This window comes from Zea mays, chromosome 1 (assembly GCF_902167145.1).
Source record: "Zea mays cultivar B73 chromosome 1, Zm-B73-REFERENCE-NAM-5.0, whole genome shotgun sequence".
NCBI classification, from domain to species: Eukaryota; Viridiplantae; Streptophyta; class Magnoliopsida; order Poales; family Poaceae; genus Zea; species Zea mays.
Window position 1 is genome coordinate 126,563,234 of NC_050096.1, and position 27,982 is coordinate 126,591,215.

Sequence of the window (27,982 nt, forward strand, 5' to 3'; positions counted from 1 at the left end):
TCATCATATATTTTCTCAAATAATAGATATAAACTTCGGTATGGATTCGGAAACAAATTCGGTAATTTTTTCAACTTTTTGTGTTTTAGAGAGCAAATAATACATAAAACAACTTATATAATATTTTATTCATATTTGTACTAATGTGCTTGATAACATAAGAAAAGATCAACATCAAATTTTATACATATCTATTTTAAAATATTAAATTTGTTCTAACAGTTCGGATTACCACTTTCATCCCTATGGCCAGCAAGATGACATAAGCAGAGTTGAGAAGGTAGAGACGAGAGACATCCCCCTGCTGCCATGAAATCCATCTTAATCACAGACCAAGCCACTTTATAAAAGTGTCGGTATATCCATCGGGGCCCGGCGCCTTATCAGGCGGCAAGGATTTGATGTTGGCCCAAATCTCCTCCTTGGCGATGACCTCATCGAGTGCCAAAAGATCGATCATCGGCCGATGAAAGGACTATAAGTCATGAGTGAAGTCTCACTGGACCGCCGATCCAAACAGACTATTATAGAATTCCCAAACTGCATGCTACTTCTCTTCTTGGTTCTTGCTCTGTGGCAATGTGATCACCCACTTTAACTTTGGCTATGAAATTCTTCCGCTTCCGATACCTCGCATGCTGCTGGAAGAAAGCCGTATTAGAGTCACCTTCTTTCAGCCAACACAGTCAGGATCAGGACCTCATCCTAGCCATGTTCCTTTCCAGAGAGGCCAGCCCCAAAGCTTGGCGCTTAAGTTGCCGCCGTAGCCAATCTTCTTGAGCTGCCAAGGGTCTGATGTCTTGAGCCTTTTCCAACTGATGTAAGATTTCCTTCGCGTATTGCAGCTACCGCTTGACATGCCCAACTTTGCTTTGGCTCCAAGCTTGCAAGTCTCTAGCAAGCCAACTAAGTTTGTCGGCAAGGATCTGCAAAGGACATTCCGTCTCCACTGATTAACTCCAGGACTTCTCTACTTCGTCAAGGAAACCTTCCAGGCGAGGCCAGCATTCTGTCCCATGGCTTTCTTTCTCGCAGCTTCATGGAGCTGAAAAAGGCCACATTGCCACACTGTTTGCTGTTCAATGTAGCACAATAGCCCAAAGGTAGCTTGATCCATAAAACATTTGTGCTGCCTTCAGTGGCACTGATCAGTACAGTATCGTGTGAGCTATCCATTTAGGCAATTCCATTGACATTGATGAGCAGAAATGTGCCACATGAAATTCATAAATGCTTGATTACACAATTTATGGTAAAAAAAAGAGACTGAAATCAACAGAAGTTAACATACAGGGACTCAGACATATAAATCTGAAAAGATGACAGCCTTACACTTATTCACTGGCACTCTAAAGATTGGTCTAGTATTACAGTGGATTGCGAGAGGTCACCTGACAATACCGCACGATGTCATAAAGATTTTGCAGGCCACAGTTTTCATAGAACACCATTGAACTCTGTTCCAAAAATATATATGACATATATAGTGGTAAAAAAACAGAAAAAAAATTACATTAAAAGAGAAGCAATAAATATAGACTTGCCTGCCGTGGAACATCACCAGGCCGATAATACAAAATACATTCTGAAGGTAATCCATCCCGTCCGGCCCGACCACTCTCCTGAAGGCACATACGTAGGTTTATTATAAACTAATAGGGGGCCACTTGGTCGGTAACTGCATAAATGATATTAACATACCTGGTAGTATGTCTCCATAGACTTGCTAAGGCTGTGATGAATAACAAATCGAACTACACAAAGAAAATTATTTTGCTTAGAGAACTAGTCTCCACCAAACTCTGGGACATGCATATTGACTTAATAGGCCACTTTTTACCAGACGAGACTACATTCAAATATTCACATATGTGCAAATCTAATAACCAGAATTGACATTGGCCAAAGCATTTCAATTAAGCTGTGGAGAACACCATAATGCAATAACACCACTAGCAGAGGAAGAATATGAATAACATATCAACAAGCTTGGATCAGGTGGTACATTATTGTCTTAAGACGCTATCTCAATTTTTTTCCTCTTAGTTCCTACTCTGTTTCCCCAGTTTCTTCGATTCCTACATTTCTACAACCTCTAAACTCCTTAAGTCCTGAGGGATTTTCCCTACTGGAAACAAACGCCACCAGAAAAAGGCTAATTGATCTGTTTTCAAAATCCTGTTAGCATATGCATAACTAGATTCAGTAATGTACATCCTGACCACAAACTCCAAAATTGAGCATACCATCTGGTTTGTTGATTCCCATTCCAAATGCCACCTGCATAATTAACAGAAAAAATGCAAATGTGAGCGTGAGAAAGGTGCAGGGCAGCCGGGGTGTCTGGGGTATGTGGAAGGTGGGGCATACTGTTCCAACGATGACCTGTGATTTACCTTTGCTCCAACTGTATAAAGAAACAGTGAACTAGGTTATATGCTACTACAAGGGCCCAATACCAAACCGCAGTAGTGAATTACTCTGTAACAATAACAACAAAATTGATTGTATTGAAACATCCTATATAATAAACTTATGTTTTTTTTTCTCGAAAGCGCAGGGGAACTGCGCCTTAAATATATTAAGAAGATGAAAAAAGGTCTATAGAAGACCAGAGGTTACAGCAAGGAACTCCTTACGGAGGCCAACAACACACATAAATGAAAGGATCCATGGAAACCGGACTCAAAAACTACTAAAGAAAAACAGGGGGGATTCAGACGTCAGACAAAGGAGCTGCCAAGAAGGAGAGACCCTTGGCCCCAGCTAATTCCCAAAGTCTTCTCTCGTCGTCAGCCTGCCGAAGGATAGAGGGGAGACTGGGAGTCTGACCATCAAACACACATCTATTGTGGTGATTCCAAACCATCCAGGCCCCCAAAGAGATCAGAGAGCTCAATCCTTTCTTGACCATTCCTTGAACTGTTTCAGAAGATGTCTCCCACCAGTCTAGGAAGGATGTCAGGCCCGGCTGGGGAGCAAGGTTATCCAGCCCAAACTTTCTGAGCAGATTATACCAGAAAGTCCTTGCAAACACACATGAGACCCTTGGCCCCAGCTAATTCCCAAAGTCTTCTCTCGTCGTCAGCCTGTCGAAGGATAGAGGGGAGACTGGGAGTCTGACCATCAAACACACATCTATTGCGGTGATTCCAAACCATCCAGGCCCCCAAAGAGATCAGAGAGCTCAATCCTTTCTTGAGCATTCCTTGAACTGTTTCAGAAGATGTCTCCCACCAGTCCAGGAAGGATGTCAGGCCCGGCTGGGGAGAGCAGATTATACCAGGAAGAATACCGGAAAGTCCAAGGAAGAGAGGATGCTCGTGACATTTGGAACATTCTTAAAATGTCACATGAAGGAGACCCCAAAGCTAAGAGACATAGAATTGAAGCTTTGGAGAGTGAGCTTGCTCGATATGATTAAACTAAGGGTGAGTCACTTCAATCACTATTTGATCGGCTAATGGTGTTGGTCAACAAAATAAGAGTGCTTGGAAGTGAAGATTGGAGTGACTCCAAGGTCACTAGACTATTTATGAGAGCATACAAAGAAAAGGACAAGAGTCTAGCAAGGATGATAAGGGACCGCGATGAATATGAGGAAATGACACCTCACCAACTATTTGCAAGGATTCAACAACATGAATCTGAAGAAGCCCCAATCAAGACAAGAGACACTCATGCCTTGATCTCAAATGAACAAGATTCCCCCAAGAAGAACAAAGACCACAAGGCAAAGAAAGTGGTCGAAACATTAAGTGATGAAGATAGTTCAAGTGATGAAGACACAGCTATTTTCATCAAAACCTTCAAGAAGTTTGTGAGGAAAAATGATAAGTTTCAAAGGAAAGGAAAGAAGAGGGCATGTTATGAATGTGGCCAAACCGGTCATTTCACAGCGGATTGTCCTAACAAAAAGGAACAAGAAGCAAAGAAGGAATACAAAAAGTATAAGTTCAAAAAGGGGGGCAAGAACAAGGGATATTTCAAGAAGAAATATGGTCAAGCCCACATTGGTGAAGAATGGAACTCCGATGAAGAAAGTTCTAGCTCCGAAGAAGAGGAAGTGGTGGCAAACGTCGCCATCCAATCTACTTCAAGCTCGCAACTCTTCACTAACCTCCACGATGACTCCTACACTCCAACTTGCCTCATGGCAAAAGGAGATAAGGTCTACTCCTCTGGTGGGTCAAGCTGGGTGCTTGACAGTGGATGTACAAATCACATAACCGGGGAGAAAGACATGTTTGACTTCTTGCAACTAACTCAAGAAGCACAAGAAATTGTGTTTGGAGATAGTGGCAAGAGTAAAGTGATTGGTATTGGTAAAATTCCTATCTCTGACCAACAATCACTTTCAAATGTTTTACTAGTAGATTCTTTAAGCTACAATTTGATGTCTGTTTCACAACTTTGTGGAATAGGTTATAATTGTCTATTTTCTGATGTGGATGTGAAGATCCTTATAAGGAAGGATTCCTCAGTTGCCTTTACGGGTCGCTTGAAGGGCAAACTTTATCTTGTTGATTTCACAACAAGTAAGGTGACGCCTGAGACTTGTTTAGTGGCAAAATCCGACAAGGGTTGGCTATGGCATCGCCGGCTAGCTCATGTCGGTATAAGGAATTTGGCCAAACTTCAAAAAGATAGTCACATCATTAGACTAACAAATGTTGTGTTTGAGAAAGATAGGGTTTGTGGCGCATGCCAAGCAGGAAAGCAACATGGAGTCCCACATCAATCAAAGAATGTGGTCACAACAAAGAGGCCTTTAGAGCTTCTTCATATGGACCTCTTCGGACCTGTGGTCTACATTAGTATTGGTGGTATTAAGTATGGTTTAGTTATTGTAGATGATTTTTCTCGCTTCACCTGGGTTTTCTTTTTGAGTGACGAAGGTGAAACCCAAGAAACCTTGAAGAAATTCATGAGAAGAGCTCAAAATGAGTTTGAGCTTAAAATCAAGAAAGTGAGAAGTGACAATGGGACAGAGTTCAAGAATACATGTGTTGAAGAATTCTTGGGCGAAGAAGAAATCAAACATGAGTTCTCGGTCCCCTACACTCCACAACAGCTGCTTGGTAAAACGAAGAACAAGTTTGGGATGGCGCTTCCCCTCCCGCCTCTTGGCCTCCCTCCTCCACCCCTTCGCCTCCCTCCTCTGGCCGGCGCCTCAGCCCCTTCATCCCACAGCCTCACGCCGGTTCTTATTCCAAGGCCGGCGGCCACTACCCTTCCCTCCCCGGCGTCGGCCGCTTCCCCTATCCCCTCCCGCTCCCCAGGTTCCTTGCCCGGTGGACGTTCGAAAGCTCAGCGGTGGAGAGAGGAAGGCGGTTCGTCTTCTGCTGTTGCGCAGGATCGCAGTGAGGTCCAGCGCTCCTTCAAGGATGTGCTGTTGGCCGTGAAGCCTCCTGCCCCTGGTGGTGCTGGCGGTGTTGATGCTGATGATGGCTGGGTGAGAGTTGAAGGTCGTCAGGCTCGACGTCGAGCTTCTAACCATTCGAAGCCCCTCCCCAGGCCTGTCCCTGTCGATTTGCGCGGGAAGTGCTTCAATTGTTTCTCGCCTTCCCATCGTGCAGCTGTGTCGGAGCCTGGTTCGTTGCTTCTTCTGCCGGCGGCCTGGGCACCGAGCGATCGTGTGCCCCTGCCGGCGGACGGCCTTGCCCCCTCCGCGGCGTGCTCTGGTGTGGCGCCCGGTCTCCAGGAAGCCCCCTTCAACAGATTCTCCTGCCGGTGACATGGAGGGATGCTCGTTGGCCGGCATGGCTGGCCCTTCTGGAGGCTTGAAGAAACGCACTCGTCGTGGTCAGAGAAGGAGGAAGACTGGTCCTGAGGGAGGGCATCCTGTTCTGGTGGCGCCTCCACCCACGCCTGTGAGCCCCGCTCGACATGTAAGGATCATCGGGCGCTCCAGGGAGGTTGATCGGGCCGAGGCTGACCTTCGTCGGGCGCTGATCGTCACAGTTCTTGGCCACATGAGTTCTGATAGCGCCGCTATTGTTCTGGATGCGCTCGCCTCAAGGTTTTCTTTTGAAGCTGATGCGCTCCATCTTCGGCGTGCTGCGTCGAACTCTTTTCTGGTCTTCTTCCCCTCAGAGGATCATGCTACTCGTGTCTTCAATGGTGGGCAGTCGCTTTTCATTCCTCCTGTCAGGTTGCACCTCAAGCGTTGGTCTCGTCAGGCCTTGGCCTCTAGTGGAAGCGCCCTGCCTCTGCTGCTGGATATCGAGCTGAGGGGGATTCCTGCCCACCTCTGGGAGCTTGGTACTGCTGAAGTTCTTTTGAATGGGTTTTGTCTGATTCAGGAACTGCACCCAGAATCAGTGGAGGGCATTGATATGTCCGTTCTCAAGCTAAGGGCGTGGAGTTTTAATCCGGATTGTTTGCCTGCTGTTTTGGATCTTCATGTTCAAGAGCCTCTTGTTGAGGGGGAGGATGGTGCCATTTTCCCTCGCTCTTTGGTATATCCTATTATAGTGAAGGTTACCCGCTCCGGTGTTTGGCCGGAGGGGAGCTTGCCTCCGCCTCCGCCATCACCTCCAGGTGATGTCGACGAAGACCATGATCAAGATCATCAGAGGCGGCGGCTGCTTCAGCATGGCCCCTCGGCTTCCTCGTTTCGGACCTCGGTACACTCGCGGCTGGGCCCGCGTGCCCCTTCGTCTTCGGTGGCTGGTGGACCAGTTGATGCCGCAATTCTCCCGTCTGCTTCGGGTGAAGAGTTGACGGCGCCTGTGTCTTCCAGTCCGCTTGTTTCCTCGGTTCAGATGTTGGGAGCACCAGTTGAGGCCGCTACTCTCCCGATCACCTCGGTCGTAGAGTTGGCGGCGCCTGGGCCACCCCCACCTTGCTTGGACGCTTCTCCGGCGGTTCCTCCCCATGTGGTGGAGGCATCGCGTGCTGTTGGCTCTCACGCCCAGGATGTTCCTGTCAGTTTGGATGAAAGGAGTTTGGTGTCTACCTCGCTGCCCTCTGCTGGCTTGGAAGACCACAGGATGTTGGCGTCTTTTTTTGAATCTCGCTTTTCTTCTGAAGGGTTTGTCCCCAGTTTGAATGGGCTCCCCGCTGCTGGCTCTCAGTTATCTTCTGCGGGCTCAAGGGCTGTTGATGTTGAATTGGGTTTTCAGGGTGATTGCAGTTTAGAGGCATTGAGTTCTATCATCGATCTGCCTATGGGGCCAGCTATGCCTTTGGCATGCAGGTTGAATGCCAAGCCACCTTGTTTCAAAGTATATTCTAGAAGGAAGAAGGCTATTGTGGTTGAGGAGCTGATGCTGTCTACCCCATTGCAAGAATTCAAAGATGGTCTTACAAAGCCGACTGATGAGCTGTTGCCCCCTCCTGCTCTGATTGTCAAGCGAAGAAAGATGATGCCTAGCAATTTCAAGCCTAGGCGTAGCAGGAGGGTGGCAAAGTTTCCCCCTGAATTGGGATCTGACGCTGCTGCTAAAGTATGCAGGCATTTGGGTTTCTGTGATGAGCATGAAAATATTTCTTTCCGAGATGCTAGTAATTATGCTAGGCTGTTTCATTCAACACTGTCCAGGGATCATGTTGCTGCCCTAGCGGCTCTGTTTGGCTGGGAGGTGCCCCATGTGGAGCAGATCTGAGCTGGTTGCTGTGGTCGGTTTGGTAGCCTCCTTTTTGTTTTCCATGGAATCTGGCTGTTTTTTGATTTGGAATGTGAGGGGTCTCAATAATCGTGCTAAGAGACTCTGTTAAGTCGCTGGTTGTAAGCCTCAAACCTGCTGTTATTTGTCTTCAGGAAACCAAAATGTGCTCCGTTTCAGATTTTGACATTCTTTCTATTCTTGGGTCAGGGTACAGTAATTTTGTTTATGGCCTTGCTCATGGGTCTAGAGGGGGTTTATTAGTCGCTTGGCATGATGGATCTTTTGCATCAGTGGCCTCAGTGATCAAGGATAATTCTGTCTCGGTTCAGTTGAAGAGCGTTTCTGGTCCTCTTTGGTGGTTCACTGGGGTTTATGGGCCCCATCAAGATAGCTTAAAGCCTGCCTTTCTTCAAGAGTTGAGAGACATCAGGAATGCCTGTGTAGGCCCGTGGATCATTGCTGGTGACTTCAATCAGATTTACAAGTCAGAGGACAAGAATAACTCAAATGTCAATAGGGCTTTATTGGGCAATTTCAGAGATTTGATCAACTCTTTGGATCTGAAGGAGATTCCTTTGAATGGTAGGAGATTTACTTGGTCAAACCAGAGGGAAAATCCCACTCTTGTTAAGTTGGATCATGTTTTCTGTTCTACCTGTTGGGAGGAGGCTTTCCCCGATTGCTTTCTTTACAGCAGTGCATCTGAAACTTCTGATCATTGTCCTCTAATCCTTAAACTCAGTTTGGATCTTAAAGGGAAGCGTAGATTTCATTTCGAGAGCTTTTGGCCTAAATCCCGGGTTTTATGGAAGAGGTTGCTGCTTCTTGGGACCAGCCGGTTCAGGCTTCTTGCCCTTTTGAGAGGGTGTCGATAAAGTTTAAAAGATTAGCGAGAAGATTGCAATCTTGGGGGCATAACGCGGTCGGCAATGTCAGTTCTCAGCTGGGGGTGGCTCGTGAGGTGCTGCACAGGATGGAGATGGCTCAGGACAGCAGGGTGTTGTCGTCTGAGGAAGTGTGGCTGCTGCGCAAATTGAAGCAGCATTGCCTTGTCCTTGCTTCTTTGGAAAGGACAGTTGCACGGTTAAGATCCCGGGTCCATTATTTGAGGGAAGGAGATGCCAACACAAAATTTTTCCACTTGCAGGCTCGCCACCGCAAGAAGAGGAATTTTATCTCTCATTTGGAGGATGAGGGAAGGTTAGTCACCAGCCATGATCAGATGCAGGAAGTTCTGGATGATTTCTTTTCCAATCTTTTGGGTTCTATTGTCCAGAGGCCTTTTACTCTTGATCTGGCTAGTTGCCATAGAGATGCTATTGATTTGAGTCTCCTGGAGGCTCCTTTCTCGGAAAAGGAGGTTCAAGACACGATTGGAGCTCTCCCCTCTGATAAGGCTCCTGGTCCTGATGGGTTTACAGGGAGGTTTTATAAGCGTTGTTGGCATATTATTAAGTCAGATTTGTTGGCAGCTATAAATTCGCTTCATCAAGGAAATGCTTACAAGTTGGGGCTGCTGAATTATGCTTTTATAGCTCTTCTTCCTAAGAAAATTGATGCCTTGACAGCAAGGGACTTTAGACCAATTAGCTTAATTCATAGTTTTGCTAAGTTGGTCACCAAAATGCTTGCTAATAGGTTGGGTCCTCACCTACAGGAGTTGGTGGCTGCTAACCAAAGTGCTTTTGTGAGAGGAAGATCGATTCATGACAACTTCATGTTGGTGCAGCATTCAATTAAATCTCTCCACAAGAAGAAAGTCTCTAGTTTGTTCTTGAAGTTGGATATCTCCAAAGCCTTTGATTCAGTTTCTTGGGCTTTTTTGACTGAAGTGCTTTCACATCTTGGTTTTGGTCCTGTGTGGCGAAGTATGATTTCAAATTTGCTGACCTCGTCCTCCACTCAGGTGCTTTTGAATGGGTCTCCTGGTATTCCTATTAAGCACCGGAGAGGGCTTCGCTAGGGGGATCCTCTTTCTCCTATGTTGTTCGTCTTGGTTATGGATGTGCTCAACAGTTTATTCAAGCTGGCTGAAAACAGGGGGCTGCTGCATAGATTGGAGGGCGCTAATATTCGAAACAGGCTGTCCATTTATGCTGATGATGTAGTCCTTTTTGTTCAGCCTTTTGAGGAAGATCTTCACTGCGTCAGAACAATTTTGGATTGCTTTGGTTCAGCCTCTGGGTTGGTGTCTAACTTGCAAAAAAGCTATGTTATTCCAATTAGGTGTAATCAGCAAGCGGTGCAGGTGGGCTGCAATATTCTTCAGTGCTCTTCTTCATCTTTCCCTTGCACTTATTTGGGCTTGCCGATATCAGACAAGAAGCTCAGAAGGAATGATCTCATGGTTTGGGTCGACAAAATTGCTGATCGGCTTCCTAATTGGAAGGCCCGGCTGCTTAATCTGGCTGGCAGGACAGCTATAGTGCGCTTCGTGCTTTCGGCCATCCCGGTATACCTTCTCATTGCCATGAATATTCCCAAGTGGGTGATTAATTCTATAGATAAGATTCGAAGAGGATTTCTTTGGAAAGGAAGAAAGGAGGTAACTGGAGGTTGTTGTCTTGTCTCTTGGGATATAATTACAAGGCCTTTATATCTTGGTGGCCTTGGGATTTCTAACTTACTTTACCAAAGCTGGGCGCTGCAGACTAAATGGTTATGGTTGGAAAAAACAGATCCAAATAGGCCTTGGGTTGGGCTGAAATTCCCTATTCAGCAGCATGTCAGGAGATTCTTTGCTTCTTCAATTATTACCTTGGTTGGAGACGGGTCTACTACTTTATTCTGGACAGATAGGTGGTTGGATGGCTCTTGTATCCAGGATCTTGCCCCTGATGTAGTTGCTAGTGTTGGGAAAAGGGCTAGTTCTTCCAGAACGGTGGCCCATGCTCTTGAGAACTGGCAGTGGGTCAGCGACTTAGAGACCCCTCTTAATTTGATTGGGCTGCAGCAGTACCTACAGCTTTGGGACGCTATAAGAGGAGTGGTGCTCACACAAGAGGCTGATAGACATGTGTGGATTCATTCTTCCTCTGGGCAGTTCTCTTCTAGATCATGCTATAAGGCTTTTTTCATGGGTTCGATTACCTTTGAACCTTGGAAGAGGTTATGGAAATCTTGGGCTCCACCCAAATGCAAATTCTTCCTATGGTTGTCAATAAGGAATAAATGTTGGACAGCTGATAGACTTCAGAAGAGAGGGCTGGATCATCCTGAGGTCTGTCCTCTATGTGATCAGGAGCCGGAGAATATCCAACATCTCCTTTGCAGTTGCATCTTTGCTAGACAGTTTTGGCATTGCATTCTTGCACCGTTGGGGCTTGCTAATCTTTCTCCTGCTTCTATTGAGATATCTTTTGCTGAGTGGTGGAGGAAGGTGTGTAAGCAAGTGCACAAATCCAAAAGAAGAGGCATTAACAACGTCATCATCATGGGGGCTTGGTGTTTATGGATTCATCGTAATAAGGCAGTTTTCGAGGGTGTCAGTCCTTCCATAAGCAGAATTCAAAAAGTTTTCTTGGAAGAGTTAGAATGTTGGGGTCTAGCCGGTGCCAAGCATCTTGAGGGCTTAGGCCTAGGTGCTGCCATTATTAGGTCCAGGGAGTTTCTGGGTGAGTAGTGCAGGTGTGTGTGGGGGGCCTGTTGGCACGTTTGTTGTTTGCCTCCTTTTGTTGGAGGTTGGGGCACTGTGCACAGCAGGAGGTTGGTGGGTCTGTTTGTTCTGCCTTTTGGGCTTTGTACTTTGGTCCACTTTGGACCCTTTTCTTCTCTTAATATAATGATGTGCAGCTCTCCTGCGCGTTCAAGAAAAAACACTCCACAACAAAATGGTGTAGTAGAAAGGAAAAATAGAACACTAATTGAAGCCGCAAGAACCATGTTAGATGAATACAAGACACCTGACAACTTCTGGGCTGAAGCGGTCAACACCGCCTGTCATGCAATCAACCGGCTATATCTTCATAAGGTCTATAAGAAGACTGCTTATGAGCTTCTCACTGGTAACAAACCTAAAGTTGATTACTTTAGAGTATTTGGTTGTAAATGTTTTATTCTTAACTAGAAAGTCAAGAGCTCGAAGTTTGCTCCTAGAGTGGACGAGGGCTTCTTGCTTGGTTATGCATCAAATGCGCATGTATATCGTGTTTTCAACAATACCACTGGTCTTGTTGAAATAGCGATAGACGTGACATTTGATGAGTCTAATGGCTCGCAAGGGCATGTTTCTAATGACATTGCAGGAAATGAAGAACCACCTTGTGATGCCATAAAGAAGCTTGCAATAGGTGAAGTAAGACCTCAAGAAAAGGATGACGAGGAAGGAACCTTGTGGATGACTAATGAGGATTTTGATGTGGGCGCAAAGGAGGTGGGTGATAAATCCTCCACTCAAGCAAATCCATCAACCTCAAGTCATCCAAGTCTTGAAGAAGGTCATCAACCCCAAAAGATGCCAACCCTGGTGGAAGGTGAACATGAAAGTGTTGATGATGAAGTGCCTCTTGATCAAGTGGATGATGAGGAGGAGCAAATTCAAAGACAATCATTAGTGCAAGATTCGAATTGGATTGAGGATGTTCGGGGAGCTCTCCTTTGATTTCTTGATATAGTTTCTTGATTTGGCTGAGGTTTTGGAAGGGTTCTTGCTGCAACCTGAAGTGCAAGATCGCCATGTTTGGAGGTTTTCTGTTTGATGTGAATATACGGCAAAATCTACATACACAGCAATGTTCCATGGCTCAGTTATGTTCAAGCAAGCTGATAGAATTTGGAAGACTTGGGCTTCTAACAAATGTCGCTTCTTTATATAGTTAGTGGCTCACAACAGATGTTGGACTACGGATAGGCTTGCAAGTGTTACTAACCCTGGGATTGACAAATGATAATTAGTCCCTAAGGACATATGATATATATAGGCAATAGGCCTAGGCCTAATGGGCCTTAACACACCTCCTCAAACTCAAGGTGGAAATGGAGGATCTGAAGCTTTGAGTTTGATCAAGTGAAACTGATGTTGTGCTCTTGTTTGTGCTTTTGGTGAAGAAATCTGGCAATTGAGATTCTGAGGACACATATTGAAGATCAATAGTCTTCTGCTGACAATGAGATCGAGTAAAAGATGCATCGACACCAATGTGTTTAGTAAGTTCATGCTTCACTGGATCATGAGAAATCTGTATAGCACTCAAGTTATCACATAACAGAGGTGTAGGAGTGTCACAGGAGACACCAAGATCAGCCAAGAGTCAGCGCAGCCAAATAATTTCAACAGTGGTAGTAGCAAGAGCCTGAAGTTCGGCTTCAGCACTAGAACGAGATATGGCCGCTTGCTTCTTGGATTTCCAAGCAATAGGAGAGGATCCAAGAAGAATACAGTAACTTGTAGTAGAGCAACGGTCAACAGATCACTTGCCCAAGTGGCATCAGAATACGCATGTAGCTGAAGTGGGCTATCAAAAGCATAGAGTAAACATCTGGATCTTGTCCCGCGTAAATATCGAAGCACACGAAGCAAATGACCATAATGAACTGAGGTTGGTGTGGATACAAATTGGTTCAACATATGAACAGCACGAGCAATATAAGGTCTGGTGATGGTGAGATAAACAAGACTACCCACAATATGACGATATCGAGTTGGGTCTTCTAGTGGTGTCCCATCCTTCAGACGAAGTTTTAAATGAATATCCATTGGTGTTGCAACTATGCGTGTATCAGTAATTCCAGAGCGATCAAGAATATCTTGTATATACTTGGACTGAGACAGATAAAAGCCTTTTGGAGTCTGCGGAACTTCAATACCCAAGAAATAGCTAAGTGGACCCAAATCAGACATCTGAAATTCCTTACTAAGATACTGCTTGACATTAGAAATATGTTCTGAGTTGTCACCTGTAATCAGCATATCATCAACATATAATAGAAGTAAAGTGCGGCCTTTTGGAGAGACATGAACAAACAATGCAGGATCATGTTCACTAGTAGAGAAACCAGCAGCTGTGATGACAGAGAGGAATCGCTCAAACCAAGCACGAGGGGCTTGTTTCAGTCCATACAATACGCGACAGAGACGACAAACGTGCCATGAGGGAGTATGAACCCCCAGAGGAGGATGCATATAAACTTCATGTAGATCACCACTGAGAAAAGCATTCTTGACATCCATCTAGGAGATAGTCCAAGAAGAAGAGGCTGCAACTGCAATCAAGGTTCGAACAGTAGTCATATGCACAACAGGTGCAAAAGTCTCATCATAATCAAGTCCTTGAGTCTGTTGGAAACCACGAGCCACAAGACGAGCTTTATACCTCTCAATGGAACCATCTGATTTTGTCTTAACTTTGAAGACCCATTTACATGTGATAGAAACAACATGCGAGGGTAAAGGAACGATATCCCATGTATCAGTGCGTTCAAGAGCAGCCAATTCATCAATCATAGCTAGCTGTCACTCAAGAATCTCAGAAGCTTCTTGATAAGTAGTGGGTTCAACAATTGCCACACTAGCTCGTGGAAAACCATAACGATCTGGAGGTTCAATGGTACCACGGTCACGAAGACGATATCCCTGATTAAAAACATCATTAGACTCATTATTATTAGTACAAGAATCGGGTACAGGATCACGATCAGGGCCAGCCGTAGAAATGGAGCGGGAACGACGAATGTAGATTTGGATGACAGGTGGTCTGAAAGACTAAGAAGAAGATGACGTGGAGGTGGAAGGTGTGTTATAAGAATGAGAACATCAGATGTGGATGTAGAAGATGACGGTTCAGATGCAGGAATGGAAGGAAGACACATGAAAGAAGTAGATTATGTGAAATAATATGAGGAGTGAGTAGACTGATTATGAAAGAAGGGGCGATTTTCATTGAAACTCACATCTCTAGAAATTCGAATACGACGAGTAGATGGATCATAACAACGATAACCTTTGTGTTCAGAACCGTATCCAAGAAATACACACTCTACAGAATGAGCAGTCAATTTAGTCCGCTCACGTGGTGGTAACAAGACATAACATATACATCCAAACACACGAAGATGATCATACCGTGGAGGAGTCACAAAAAGAACTTCACCCGGTGATTTGCCAGAAAGTTTAGATGATGGTTGTCTATTAATGAGATACACGGTAGTGGAAACAGCTTCACTCCAAAAGTGTGAGGGAACAAAAGAAGATATCAAAAGAGTACGAGCACGCTCAATAATATGACGGTGTTTGCGTTCAGCAACACCATTTTGGGCATGAGCACCAGGACAAGAAAGTTGAGCTAGAGTACCCTCTATGGTCAATATCTGGCGGAAATTATCAGATAAAAATTCACCACCATAATCTGAACGAAAAATTGTAATAGTAACAGAAAACTGGGTGTGAACCATGCGAGTGAAGGACTTGTAAACAGAAGGCAATTCCGAGCGGCGTTTCATGAAGTAAATCCAAGTATAACGAGAATAATCATCAATAAAAATGACATAATATTATGACCACCTTTAGAAACAAACGGGTAAAATATGGAGGTTGTATTTGTTTGCCAAGATGACAACCTTTACAATGAAAACTAGACTCAACATGTGTAGGACCTAAACATCCTGACTTTATTAGAGTAGACAGACGAGATCCACATAAGTGACCAAGACAATGATGCCATTGGGCGAACGACGTCGAGGGAATGAAGCAGCAAGCACATGAGTTGTGGTGATATGGTGTGAAGGAAGATGCAAGGTGTCCAAGATGTAGAGGCGAGGCGAAGATTTACGACGATGGCCAGTCCCAATCACATCCCTTGTGTGTTCGATCCTGTACAAAACAAGATGAGTCATCAAATCCAACAAAACAATTGTGATCAGTAATTTGACCAACTGATAGTAGATCCATGGATAACTTAGGTACAAAAAATATATTTGGGACAGTAAAATTTGGATCAGAAAGAGAACCCTTGTGGGTGACATGACATAATGTACCATCAGCAGTCTGAACAGAAGTACCCTCGGTGACAGGTGTAGTAGACGCCAACCGTGATTGATCAGATGTCACAAAAGAAGCTCCATAATCAAGAACCCAAGATGATGACAAAGCACCAGCAGATGAAGTAGCAGCAACTGCAACTGAGCCTCTAGGAGATGGTCCTGTACCACGACCACGAGTAGCACGACGGACACGGAAATCAGCCAACTTCTCTGGAAACTTAGCAAAGCAGTTCTCAGACCGATGAGTGGCCATTTTGCAATGTTCACAAGGCTGGAAACAGGTGTTTCTTGACTTCTGAGCAGCGGCCAACACACTGTCAGAACTCACACCAGTAATAGAAGACATAGACTTAAGACGAGTCTCTTCAGCAAGTAATTCAGACAACGCCTGAGCCATGGTGAGTATCAGAACTGTGAAGCAGTCTTGCACGAAGAGAATCAAATTCAGATTGAACTCCCATAACAAATCTGTAGGTAAAAAACTTCTCGATGAACTTGTGAGCTGGGCAAGGCACAGCTGTACAAGCAGGCACCATAGAGGTCAATGCACTCATAAGACGATCAAAGGCGGAATAGTATTCATCAATGGACATATCATGTTGCTCAATGACATGAGTCTGTTGCATAAGGGTATGTAAAAGAGCACCGCTGTCCTGAACAAACCGGTCCTTCAGATGTGACCAGATAGCTTTAGCAGTGGTGAATTTGGACAGACTCATAATCATAGTTGGTTTAGTGCTTTTGACCATTGCAGTCATTACCTTACCATCATTGATCTGCCAAGTCTTGATTGCAGCAGCATTGCTTCTATCGGCTGCTAAAACTGGTGAATCTTCAGTCAAATGAAATAGTAAACCGTGACCTCTTAATGCAGTCTAAACACAAAAGGCCCATTCTGGGTAATTCTGCCCATCAAGCACAATATTGACAACAATAGCGTTGGCTGACATATTGAAGAGCAATAAAACACTAAAGAATAACAGATCTGAGAGAGACTGGCTGAATGGTACCAAAATCCCTAGCGGGAGCAGCGGATGAACAGTGGATACGCCGGTTGCATTCCTGGACGAAACCGTGCAAATTCATAGCAGATCGAACAGAGTACAGCAGATCTGGTCTAGGCTGCGTGCGACGCAGAAGCAGACGGCAGGACGACGCAGATGGTGCGGCAGCGAACACCCTGTGTTGCGCGCTGACGGCGAAGAACAGCGGGGCCGCGACGAACGGCGCAGATGCGGGGGTCGCAGCAGCTCCGCACGCGGGGAAACCGCGCAACAGCGGCTGACGGGAGGCCGCGACGGCGGCTGGCGAGGCGGACCGCTCGCGGGGGAACCGCGCGACGGCGGTGGACGAAGATGATGCCGGCGGACCGCGCGCACGACGACGGGCTACGCGAGGGGAAGCCGCGCGGCGGCGGACGAAGACGGCGCGCGCGACGAAGGGCCGCGCAGCCTGGTAGAGGCAGAGGACCTCGACGGCGGCCAACAGGAGAGGACCGCGACGGCGGCTAGGTGGGAAGGCCGCTACGGCTGATGGGTGGGAAGGCTACGGCGGCTAGAAATTTAGGAAAACCCTAATCTTAACATCCTCTATTACCATGTTACTAACCTTGGGATTGACAAATGATAATTAGTCCCTAATGACATATGATATATATATAGACAGTAGGCCTAGGCCTAATGGGCCTTAACAGCAAGAAGAGGGCTAACTCATCCCATCCATTGCCCGCTATGTGATCGGCAGGATGAGACAATCAACCACCTGCTGGTGGGCTGCTCCTTTGTGCGGTAGTTTTGGTTTGAGCTGCTCGGGCCCTTTTTTTATCGAACGCGCAGGAGAACTGCGCATCTTATATATTAGAGAGGAATGCTCGGGCCCTTTGGGATGCACAACCTTCATCCAAGGCCGAGTAAGAATGATTTTGATCAGTGGTGGTGCTTCAATAGTGCTCGTTTGAGTCGGCTAAGCAAAAAAGGATTTGACTCTATGGTTGTCCTGGGAGCTTGGATGTTGTGGAAACAAAGGAATGTTATTGTCTTTCAAGGATCTCCTCTGAATATGGTCGTGGCTGTTAGGTTGGCAAAGGAGGAAGCCTTTTTGTGGTTGTTGGCTGGTGCTAAGGGGATTTCCTTCCTTCAAGCGCAGAGTCCTACGGGTTAGTTTCGGCTAGGTGTAGGGGTGTCTACATGTGTTGCAGGCGTGCTTCCTGCTGCTGTTTCCAGTTTGGAGCCGGCAGATGATTAGGGTCCCTGTAGTGTGTGCCCAAGCTGCGCGCTGTGATTGTATTGGGGTTTCTTTCCCCCACTGTTATTTGTTTTTTTCTTCTTCTTAATATAATGACACGCAGCTCTCCTGTGTGTTCGATAAAAAAAATCACACTCAACTGAAATCAAACAAGGCTTTAAAGCCCGCACGGACACCCCTGATCCTGAACACACAAACTGGCTAACACACCAAACATAGCCGAAAACGTAAACAAGAACTACGCTTCTTCTATTCAACATTTCCCACATGAACTTCAGTAGCCATGGCACCATCAGTACTGGCACCATCTAGCTAGCCACCTAAAAGTAGGGGGTTGGGGTGTGAGGTAGGGAAGGACGAGGACAAGAGTGACAAAGAGAGTGGGGATGAAGGAGCATGCATCGTTTGAAAAAAAACACCAGACTCTTGCATTACAGCCATTGACAATGCTTCGTAACCCAACTCAGTTATCATTTTCTTTTTTGAAAGAATACTCCAGGGAAAACCCCAGAATTGTAATATAGTGTGGCACCACAAATTCGAACCCGGATCAGCACACTCCTAGCCCATGGACTTTACCACAGCATTGTAAGCACCTTCGCTACCTCAATTATCATAACTTCCTCCGATGCCTCACCTCCTATTTTGCCTGGAAGCATGTCCATCTAGTCCAGGAGCAGGGTCAAACCACAGCGTTGTGTCTAGTCAATGCCTAGGTACTGCTAGGCTCCTATTTTTTAAGCACTACAACGTACCATCCAGAAAAAAGCTGGAATAGTCACCTAACGGCTCAGCATTATGATTCACTGGCTTGGTGGTTTACTCATGGATGGCCGCTCCAACTTTTTTTTTCCGAACACGCAGGAGAGCTGCGTATCATTGTATTAAGAAGAAGGGTCTAAAAATTAGACCAATTACAAACACAACAGAAAAAGAAATATAAAGAAAAAGAAAAAGAAAAAGGAGAAGAAAGAAAGCAAACTAGACCAGCCTGCCCCCACAATCTAAACTTAACCAACCAACACCCTTCCCTTATGAGGTTAACTACTGAACTCACTCCTAGATACCCTTTTTGGCTAGAACGAATACCGGGTAAGGCTTTTTAAGTGAACCTAACCAGTCATGCTGTGATTCTCATTTTATTCGGTGACCCTGACGGTTTTCCTTTCCATGTGCTTCATGGATTGCATTCAGCATAGAAATTTGTCGGATAAATCAACATGTTGAGTCATTATACCACTGTCTGATAAACCATTATTTTGGTGCAAAGAGACAGAAAATTTAAGCATAGAGAAATAAACAAATGGAAAGGGAAAGAAAATTATGTGCATACCGCATATGAATTTTCTCACGATTAACGATATCCATGTCTGCATGATAATAATCTGCTGAAATACCCCTTTCGCGCAGTTCTTTTGCAACCTGTTTGTCAAGAAAAAGTACATGGTTTTTAATGATGTAACTAGTTGAAGGAAAAAGGACATCGCAAAGATAAGAATTAGTCTCGTCGTGCAATAATTTCCACGCCAATTTGACAACTGTTTTCATTACAGGGATGTTTGGTTGCTTACCTAAGCCTGCCACATGTTCAAAGGCCAGTGTTTGGTTTAGTACTAAGCTTAGGCTACCAAATCCTCTCTCTCTCTCCCTCCCTCTCCTTGTTACATATGCACAAAGAGTTCTGTTCCAGAAATGAAATGTACAAGTTTTGGGTTTTTGACCATCTTCTACTGAATCACCAACAAAATACACTGGTTCTGAATATTAATTCTGTGATGAATTCAAGTTTAAACATTTTTTTCCGCTCAGCATGCAAAAAGTACTTATATAGTTACACCTGCCCAAATAATACTGATTTTAATCCACTCTTACTTCCTCACAGGGAAAAAAATCTGAAAACTAGTGACATTTTAAGCACTGAGATCAACTGTTTAGCATGTTGATCAGAATAAAATTGTCAAATAATTGTCACATAAACTCAAATGTAGTGGAATAGATTTTTAGGATATTTAAGAAACATTACAAATAATAGAAACTGCAACATACGCATTATGCCAACCTGTTCACATTCCTTCCTTGAAAAGCAGTATATAATTCCAGACTCATTATTTGGGTATGATTCACTTATAAACTTTGTGATCTCATCAATGACAACCTTTCCAACTGGCGATTTCTCAGACACCTACATGGTAAACAAGATTTCAAAAAATCCTGTTTTACTCTTGTGCACAATACTTCTCACAAATGAATAAGGAATACAAAACTATCAGAACTTGCAATTGAGGAAATGCATATACCTTATAAAAAAGGTTGGGCCTGTTAACTGTGCTGACAAACTTGATGCATCTCGGGATGTGGAGCATCTCCATTAAATCCATTTGGACCTTACTTGTTGCAGTTGCCTGCAAAATATTATAGGCTCAACTGCTGGAGTTCACGCACAATTTACTTCTAAAATTGAATGTTATTTGAACTTTTTTACTTTACTTACAGTTAAAGCTATCATTGGAACACTGGGAAATTGAATTTTCAAAATGCCAAGATTCTTGTAGTCAGGACGAAAATCATGACCCCATTGGCTACAGCAGTGAGCCTCCTGCATGAGAACTGTCATTTGCAGCTGACAATTATAGATAGATTCCATTGTGCTTGAAAGTGAGAGAGAGAGCTACAGTGCTACAGTAACCCTAGCTGAGCTACAGTACAGATATATCCTAATGGGTCAGGCCCATGTACACATCACTCTAACACCCCCCCCCCCCCACCGCAATCGAAACTCTAGCCAATGCAGATGTTGAGACTGGACCGAAACTCCATAAACACCGTGGATGGAAGCCCTTTGGTGAAGACGTCGGCGAACTGGGAGGTGGTCGGAACGTGTAGAACGCGAACAGCTCCACAGGCAACTCGTTCGCGGACGAAGTGAAGATCGATCTCGACATGCTTCGTGCGCTGGTGCTGGACGGGGTTGGTGGAGAGATAGACGGCTCTGACGTTGTCGTAGAAAACCAGGGTGCTCATGGCCAGCGGACTGTGGAGCTCTTGAAGAAGCTGGCGTAGCCAGGCCGCCTCAGCCACGCCGTTGGCCACGGCGCGATACTCGGCCTCGGTGCTGGGGCGGGAGTCGACCGGCTGGCGCTTGGACGACCAGGAGACGAGGTTGTCCCCGAGGAACACGGCATAGCCCGAGGTGGACCGGCGCGTGTCGAGACAGCCTGCCCAATCGGCATCGGTGTAGACACGAAGCTCCCCGGTCACGGCGGAGAAGGAGCCCGAAGTCGAGGGTGCCACGCAAGTACCGCAGTATCCGCTTCATTGCGGTGAGGTGCGGCTCCCGAGGATCGTGCATGTGGAGGCATATCTGTTGGACGGCGTAGGCGATGTCGGGCCGGGTGAAGATGAGGTACTGAAGTGCCCCGGCAATGCTCCGGTAGCCGGTCGGATCGGCGATCGGGGGGCCGGCGGCGGAGACCTTGTCCTGCGTGTCCACCGGGGTCGCACAGGGCTTGCACTCGGCCATGCCAGCGCGCTCGAGGAGGTCGACGGTGTACTGGCGCTGGTGAAGGAACATGCCCTGGGGACGACGCTCGACGGTGATCCCCAGGAAGTGATGGAGCGCCCCAGGTCCTTCATCGCGAACTCCTGTTAAAGGCAGGAGATGATGCGACACAGGAGCCCAGGGGAGGAGGCGGTGAGCACAATATCGTCGACATAGAGGAGGAGGTACACAGTGTCCGGGCCGCGATGGAGGAGGAACAGGGACGTGTGCGACTTGGCTTCGACGAAGCCCTTCGAACACAAGAAAGTGGCGAAGCGACTGTACCAAGCCCGGGGGGCCTGCTTGAGGTCGTAGAGTGACTTGCTGAGCTTGTAGACCAAGTCAGGGTGAGCAGAGTCAATGAACCCAACGGGCTGAGTGAAGTAGACTGTCTCCGTCAGGGTGTCGTGGAGGAAGGTGTTCTTCACGTCGAGTTGGTAAACCGGCCAGTCCCGGAACAGAGCGAGAGTCAGGACAGTCCGGACGGTGGCAGGTTTGACCACCGGACTGAAAGTCTCATCGTAGTCAACTCCGGGGCGCTGGGTAAAGCCCCTAAGTACATAGCAGGCCTTATACCGCTTCAGGGACTCGTCGGCATGCAGCTTCAGCTTGAAGATCCATTTCCCGGTGACCACGTTGGCGCCATGAGGACGCGGCACCAGGTCCCAGGTGTGGTTGGCCTGGAGAGCGTCGTGCTCCTCTTCCATGGCACGTCGCCACTGCGGATCGGCAAGCGCACCACGAACAGTCGTGGGAACCGGTGGTAGGACCGGAGAAGAGGTCGTGGCGAGAATCAGGCGATCAGGGGCCCGGAGGACACCCGCCTCGCGCCGGGTGACCATCGGGTGGATGTGGTGAGAATCCCGGTGGACGATGACGGGGTGATAGGCCGGGGGTCGACGCGAGGGCGAGCTGAGGCACCGCGACGACTACGGCGCTGGTACGTCTTGATGGGGTTGGTGTAGCGAGACGACAGGGCCGGTCGAGACGATGCTGGAGACACCGAGGTCGCACGTGGCTGTGCGGGGGAGGGCAGCGCCGGTGGGGTCGCGCGAGGTGACGCAGGGGACGCCGAGGCCGCACGTGGTTGTGCGGGGGAGGGTAGCGCGAGTGGGGCGCGCGAGGCGACGCAGGGGACGCTGAGGCCGCACGTGGCGATGCGGGGGAGAGCGTCGCAGGCGAGGCCACGCGAGGAGGCGCGGTGAACGAACCTGCAGGATAGGGGGGGCTATAGTGGGAGACACAGGGGCGGGATCGAGGAACACGTCGAGCTCGGTGAGAGGCAGTGGAAGAAGAAGAGGAAAAGGGGAAATCCGACTCGTCGAAGATGACGTAATGAGAGATGAGGACTCTATGTGAGGTGAGGTCGAGGCACCGGTACCCCTTATGGTTGGGGGAGTATCCGAAGAAGACACAGCGAGTGGAGCGGGGCGCTAACTTATGGGGAGTGGTGGAGGCGAGATTAGGGTAGCAAGCGCACCTGAAAACGCGAAGATGATCGTAGGAGGGGTGGATGTCGAAGAGAGCAAAGTAAGGAGTGGGGTGAGCAACCGCCTTGGTGGGCAGACGGTTGAGGAGGTAGGTGGCAGTGGTGAGGGCCTCAGCCCAGTAGGGAGCAGGAAGGGAGGCCTGAAAGAGCAGGGAGCGCAAGACATCGTTCGTAGTGCGAATCATGCGCTCAGCCCTGCCGTTCTGAGGAGACGTGTAGGGGCACGACATGCGAAGGTGGACACCGCGAGAGAGAAAAATGTCACGGGACACATTGTTGTAGAACTCACGCCCGTTGTCACATTGGATACTCCAGATGGTATCACCGAACTGAGTGGAGACCCAGGCAAAGAAGTGAGACAGGGTGGGAAAGGTGTCCGATTTCTGACGTAAGGGAGAAGTCCACAAGTAGTGCGAGAAGTCATCGAGAACGAGTAAATAATATTGATAGCCAGAAATGTTGATTGCAGGAGATGTCCATACATCACAGTGTATCAGGTCAAAAGTGCCTGCTGCCCTAGAGGAGGAGGTGGGGAACGGGAACCTAACATGGCGACCTAACTGACAAGCATGACATAGGTGCTCAAAAGATCCCCTACAACCAGAAATAGAGGTACTACTAGAGAGCTTGGATATCACATCACACCCAGGGTGGTCGAGACGACGATGGCAAGTCACGGAGGAGGCGGCCGCAGCAAGAACAGGCAGGGCAGAGGTCGATGTAGGAGAAGCAGGCAGGCGTAGCGTGTAGAGGGGCCCCTCCCCCCCTCCCTCTTTGTTGGGGGCCTTCTATGCCGAAGATCACTCGTTTAACCTTTTTACTTCGGCACAAGCTAGTATGTTTCAGTAATATCTCTACTGATGAACGAAGCAAACCTTCGAACGGGAAGGCGTGCAGAGAAGCTTCGCACATACGTGCGAGTGGAAGAATGTTAGCCAAAGCTGATAGCTTCGGCGACAGCATAGAGGTTTCGGGCGCGAGCCAAAGGAGAAGGCAACGAAGGCTTGAACCCGCGCAACCGAAGCTGAAGAAAATACGCTACTGCCCTAATGGCATTTGTAAACAGTGAAGGGCACAATTGTAATCCTATATTAGGTCGGTTCATCTCCACTATAAATAGATGAACAGTATCCCGCATAAAGTACCTTTAGCCAGGTGCTACAGCTTCATATAGCTCAGCCTCCGAAACACCTTCGTGCTATCTTGCATCAAGAAGCCGAAGGTATGATTGTAAACTTATATGAGAAGAGGAATAAAATATTAAGGCACAGGAGATGAGTTCTCATATCTTCGTCATACTTCGTGTATTCCATTCGATTATACTTTGTCTTCGTCCTTGAATCGTTATCCCGAAGATATGACAATTCAAGGACGAAGATCTCTACTTTTTAACATTGTGTTGCCTTGTTTTTGGTTCTATACAGCAATTGAAAACAAGTGACCAACACTCTTTTTACTCAGTTTTTTCTTGAAGAAAACAGATCGTATCACTTAGATGTTAGTATATGTGAAATTGTTAATTCCTATTACCCCCACACACACACCCCACAAGCTCCTTATGTTATGAAGGATCCATCCTCCAACATAAGAAAGATGCATCGGCAAACAATTTATATTTCAGATAAAATCTTTATGTAATAGTGCTAATGAATAAAAATTAAACTGCAGGTGCAAGCAACCATTCAATACCGCATAGTAAAATAATGTAAATAAATGTTCACAGATGAATAACAAAAAGGATCCTTTTTTGAGAGAAACCAGGATATGTAAATGTCATGAATAACTGTGGGCATTGCTGACAAAAAAAAAAGATAAGCTTGTAATTACTAACATCTATTGCAATCAGAGAAAGACGACCGGCATGATGGCATTTCTCGAGCTTAGACATGAACCTTTTACTTTTTGAGATCTTTTCAGGTGTCACATATAATATCTTTAGTTCTCCTTCTCCTTTATCAAGTGTCTTATAGATGAACTTCTCAACTTCCTTGTTGGTAGTTGAAGTTAGCATGTATGCTGGTATACCTAAAGCTGACAGTCCCATGACCTGGATTGATATAAATTTTTCAAGGATCAGAACAAGGATGTATAGGGAAACCAAAAAATATTTACACTTTAACCACCTGGTCCTGAATAAGGGAAAGTAAAGGACTGACAACCAGTGCAATTCCATCACGAAGTACAGCTGGGAGCTGGTAACATAGACTCTTCCCTCCACCAGCTGCCATTATGACCAGAACATCTCTTCCACTCATGACTGCATTAATTATCTATAAGCAGAATATGTTTAATGGGTGCAAAATGAGAGGAAACTGTACAAGAGGAAACTGTACAATACGAAGGGGGTGTTTGGTTCCCCTGACTAAAGTTTAGTATGTGTCACATCGAACGTTTGAATGTCAATTACGGATATTAAATATATCCTAATTATAAAACAAATTACAGAGATGAAGACTAAACGACGAGAAAAATTTATTAAACCTAATTAATCCATGACTAGCAAATGTTTACTATAGTGTCATATGAGCGAATCATGTACTAATTAGGTTTAATAGATTTCGTTTAGTCCTAACCTATGTAATTAGTTTTATAATTAGAATATATTTAATACTTCTAACTAGCATTTAAACATCCAACATGATAGAGACTAAAGTTTAGTCCCTGTATCCAAACAAGATCAAAACAGCGTTAAGAAGAAAATAACTGCAACCATTTGTTGTTCGCTAATGAAATTTATAGCAACTCCGAATGGTACTGATTAAAAAATAAAAACTTGCAATTTGAGTTTTCACCTGCAGTACTCAAGAGGAGTGAAAGAGTTTAAAATGTCAGACCAGTCTCCTATAAACTTACTTCTCGTTGATTTGATCGGTAGGAGGAAATGCCAAATATATTGAACCTGGTATCGTCAGCCTCCAGATCCCATGGGAAGCTCCCAGACCAATCTTCCGGAGCAACTGAAGATGTGTTAATTGTTGTATTTCTGGTCAATTTAGATGCTTCGAGCAAAGCCTTCAACTGTGCCTGGCGTTCATACAACTCCTCTTGGCGATCGAGTAATGTTTTAATTTGTCCTGTAAAGCATGAAGTTCAAATGTGTACATGACTAGTTCGGAAACTAGATGAAAGTTGTCATGGAAAAATTCATGTAATGCTATTATTATAATTGGTTGTGATGATACCTTGGATGTCGTGGAGTTGTGACTCCACGAGCAACAGTTCTCCCTCGATGTTTTCTTCGTCCTCCATGCCTCGGTTCTGTATAGACACAAGAAAAACAGTTCGATTGTTTTCTTCATCCTGAGCAACTATTGATGCCATCGTACCGAGTAATAGGGCCCTTCCCAATGCCAGCAAGCCAGCCAGCGGAGAGGCACAAATTTCCTCCCCATCCGCCGAAATTTATTCCCATACCCGCCCGGCGCAAGGACCCAGCCTAAATGTCAACTGCGAAAGCAAGGAGGAGAATTGGGAATTTGAACTCAGCTCTCACCTGGGGTAGAACTCAGCTTTCTGCTCGGTAGAGGCTGCCGGGGAGCCCGCCGTGCTTCTGAAATCGGAGACGGACGGGGTACCAAGATGAAATAGGGATGTGGTCCGGACACCCCCGTCGGGTCCACGCTACAGCCGCTGATGATCCCAATCCGAAATAGGAAGCGGAAAGCTTGCCTTGCGTCGGCTAATTCCATTAGTTTTGGGCTACACGAGTGCGAGTTCCAACTTGGTACCCTAAACCCTAAAATTTTCTTTCTCGCATGGTTACTCTAAATTCTTCTTCTATGTCTCATTATAATCATAAAATGTCATTTTACAACTCTATATATCATCCAACATTACTTTTTCACAACTAATAAATACCAGCGTGCACAGAATACGTTGAAAGGGGGCCTACACAGTTTATCCTGGTTGTGGCGTGCTATCGTGTGTAGAAGAGACAAAGGGATGGGATAGCGCCCAGCGATGCAGCTCAACGTTAAGGCTGTCTCTAGTAGCGTCCCCTAAATTTCGTCCCCTAAAGGAATATTCTTTGTCCTTTACAGCACACTCTAAAAGATTATGTTCTCTATATCTTCTGTGTCTCCAGCAACGTCCCCTAAATTCGGTCTCCTAAAGCTACAGTGTTAACAGAATTCCTTTTTCCATTTCTTTTTCTGTTTTCTTTGTTTTGTACCCATTTCATGCTATTCAAAGGATACTAAAAATATTGTATTCAATAATTTTAGAAATAATAATCTAAAAATAATGGTTGATTAATAATTTCGAATTGTACAAAATAAATAACATTCAATTTTATGTTGTGTGTCATTGTTGTCGAAAAAACATGTCACAGTATTTGAATCGTATGAAAAAAAATGTTAGAAATTGACATGCTTCCACCGTAAGCCACGACACTTCTTCAACAAGCTATCGACTAGCTTCGGCTGCACGACAAGAGCATGGCTTCTCTCCTAAGCCTATCCCTTCTATAAATAATCACTACTTCAACACTTCACTCACACTTCGCATACACTCCTCCACAACAATGAACCGGTTCGCAGATTCCAATATTTTTCTTAGGATGGCGCAAGACATGGAAGATGAAGAACATGAGCTCGAGGTTGCGACGTACCAACATCGTAGGCGTCGTGCACTTAACGAGCGTCGGTATGCTGGTTCCATTCCCGGTCGTGTTCGAATCCATCGTGACCATATCAGTGGTGATGCAAGAATCCGAGCCGACTACTTTTGCGCGCAACCGGTTTACACGGATGCACAATTCCGGAGGAGGTATGTTTTTTTGTACGCACATCTATTCAAGTCCATAGTACGTACTTCACACTTGTACTGACAAAATTTTGCAATATAGGTTTCGCATGCGTCGCTATGTGTTCGAGCGCCTCGTTCTTGCTGTGCAACAAGTGGATCCCTACTTCGTTCAGCGTCCAAACTGTGCCGGTGAGCTAGGTCTATCTGCCCTTCAGAAAGTTGTTGTTGTCGTACGTATCCTTGCATACGGTGTTCCTGCGGATGCCGTTGACGAATACGTACGCATTGGTGAATCTACGCCACATGAGACTTTGAAACACTTTTGCACCACCATCCAAACCGCTTTTGGGGGGTACTATCTCAGGAAACCTACTC

At 46.0% G+C, this 27,982-nt stretch overlaps 1 protein-coding gene and 1 long non-coding RNA gene across 8 annotated transcripts in view; both read right to left on the reverse strand.

Moving 5' to 3' along the window:
* Positions 1 to 26,788, reverse strand: part of LOC100382802 (Mediator of RNA polymerase II transcription subunit 34) — a 41,271-nt gene extending 14,483 nt beyond the window's left edge. For 4 of the 7 annotated variants that reach the window (XM_020538275.3, XM_020538271.3, XM_020538269.3 and 1 more), the window contains exons 1-14: positions 26,188 to 26,724; positions 26,044 to 26,119; positions 25,715 to 25,935; positions 24,985 to 25,131; positions 24,693 to 24,908; positions 20,326 to 20,430; positions 20,132 to 20,236; positions 19,894 to 20,016; positions 19,168 to 19,256; positions 2,371 to 2,407; positions 2,247 to 2,280; positions 1,702 to 1,754; positions 1,545 to 1,622; positions 1,392 to 1,457 (exon numbers count right to left, since the gene is read on the reverse strand). In XM_020538275.3, the coding sequence (XP_020393864.1) occupies positions 1,392 to 1,457; positions 1,545 to 1,622; positions 1,702 to 1,754; positions 2,247 to 2,280; positions 2,371 to 2,407; positions 19,168 to 19,256; positions 19,894 to 20,016; positions 20,132 to 20,236; positions 20,326 to 20,430; positions 24,693 to 24,908; positions 24,985 to 25,131; positions 25,715 to 25,935; positions 26,044 to 26,119; positions 26,188 to 26,253 (1,416 nt within the window). In that variant the 5' untranslated portion in view covers positions 26,254 to 26,724. Of the gene's footprint in view, positions 1 to 1,391; positions 1,458 to 1,544; positions 1,623 to 1,701; positions 1,755 to 2,246; positions 2,281 to 2,370; positions 2,408 to 19,167; positions 19,257 to 19,893; positions 20,017 to 20,131; positions 20,237 to 20,325; positions 20,431 to 24,692; positions 24,909 to 24,984; positions 25,132 to 25,714; positions 25,936 to 26,043; positions 26,120 to 26,187 lie in introns of all 7 variants that reach the window. The other 3 variants (XM_035959349.1, XM_035959348.1, NM_001175504.1) reach the window with 2 other exon arrangements.
* On the reverse strand, positions 15,067 to 19,160 carry LOC109943444 (uncharacterized). The gene is made up of 2 exons (XR_004855318.1): positions 15,585 to 19,160; positions 15,067 to 15,420 (listed from the first exon to the last, which is right to left on the reverse strand). It is a non-coding gene; the product is annotated as an uncharacterized lncRNA (long non-coding RNA).
* Positions 26,789 to 27,982: the final 1,194 nt, after the last annotated feature.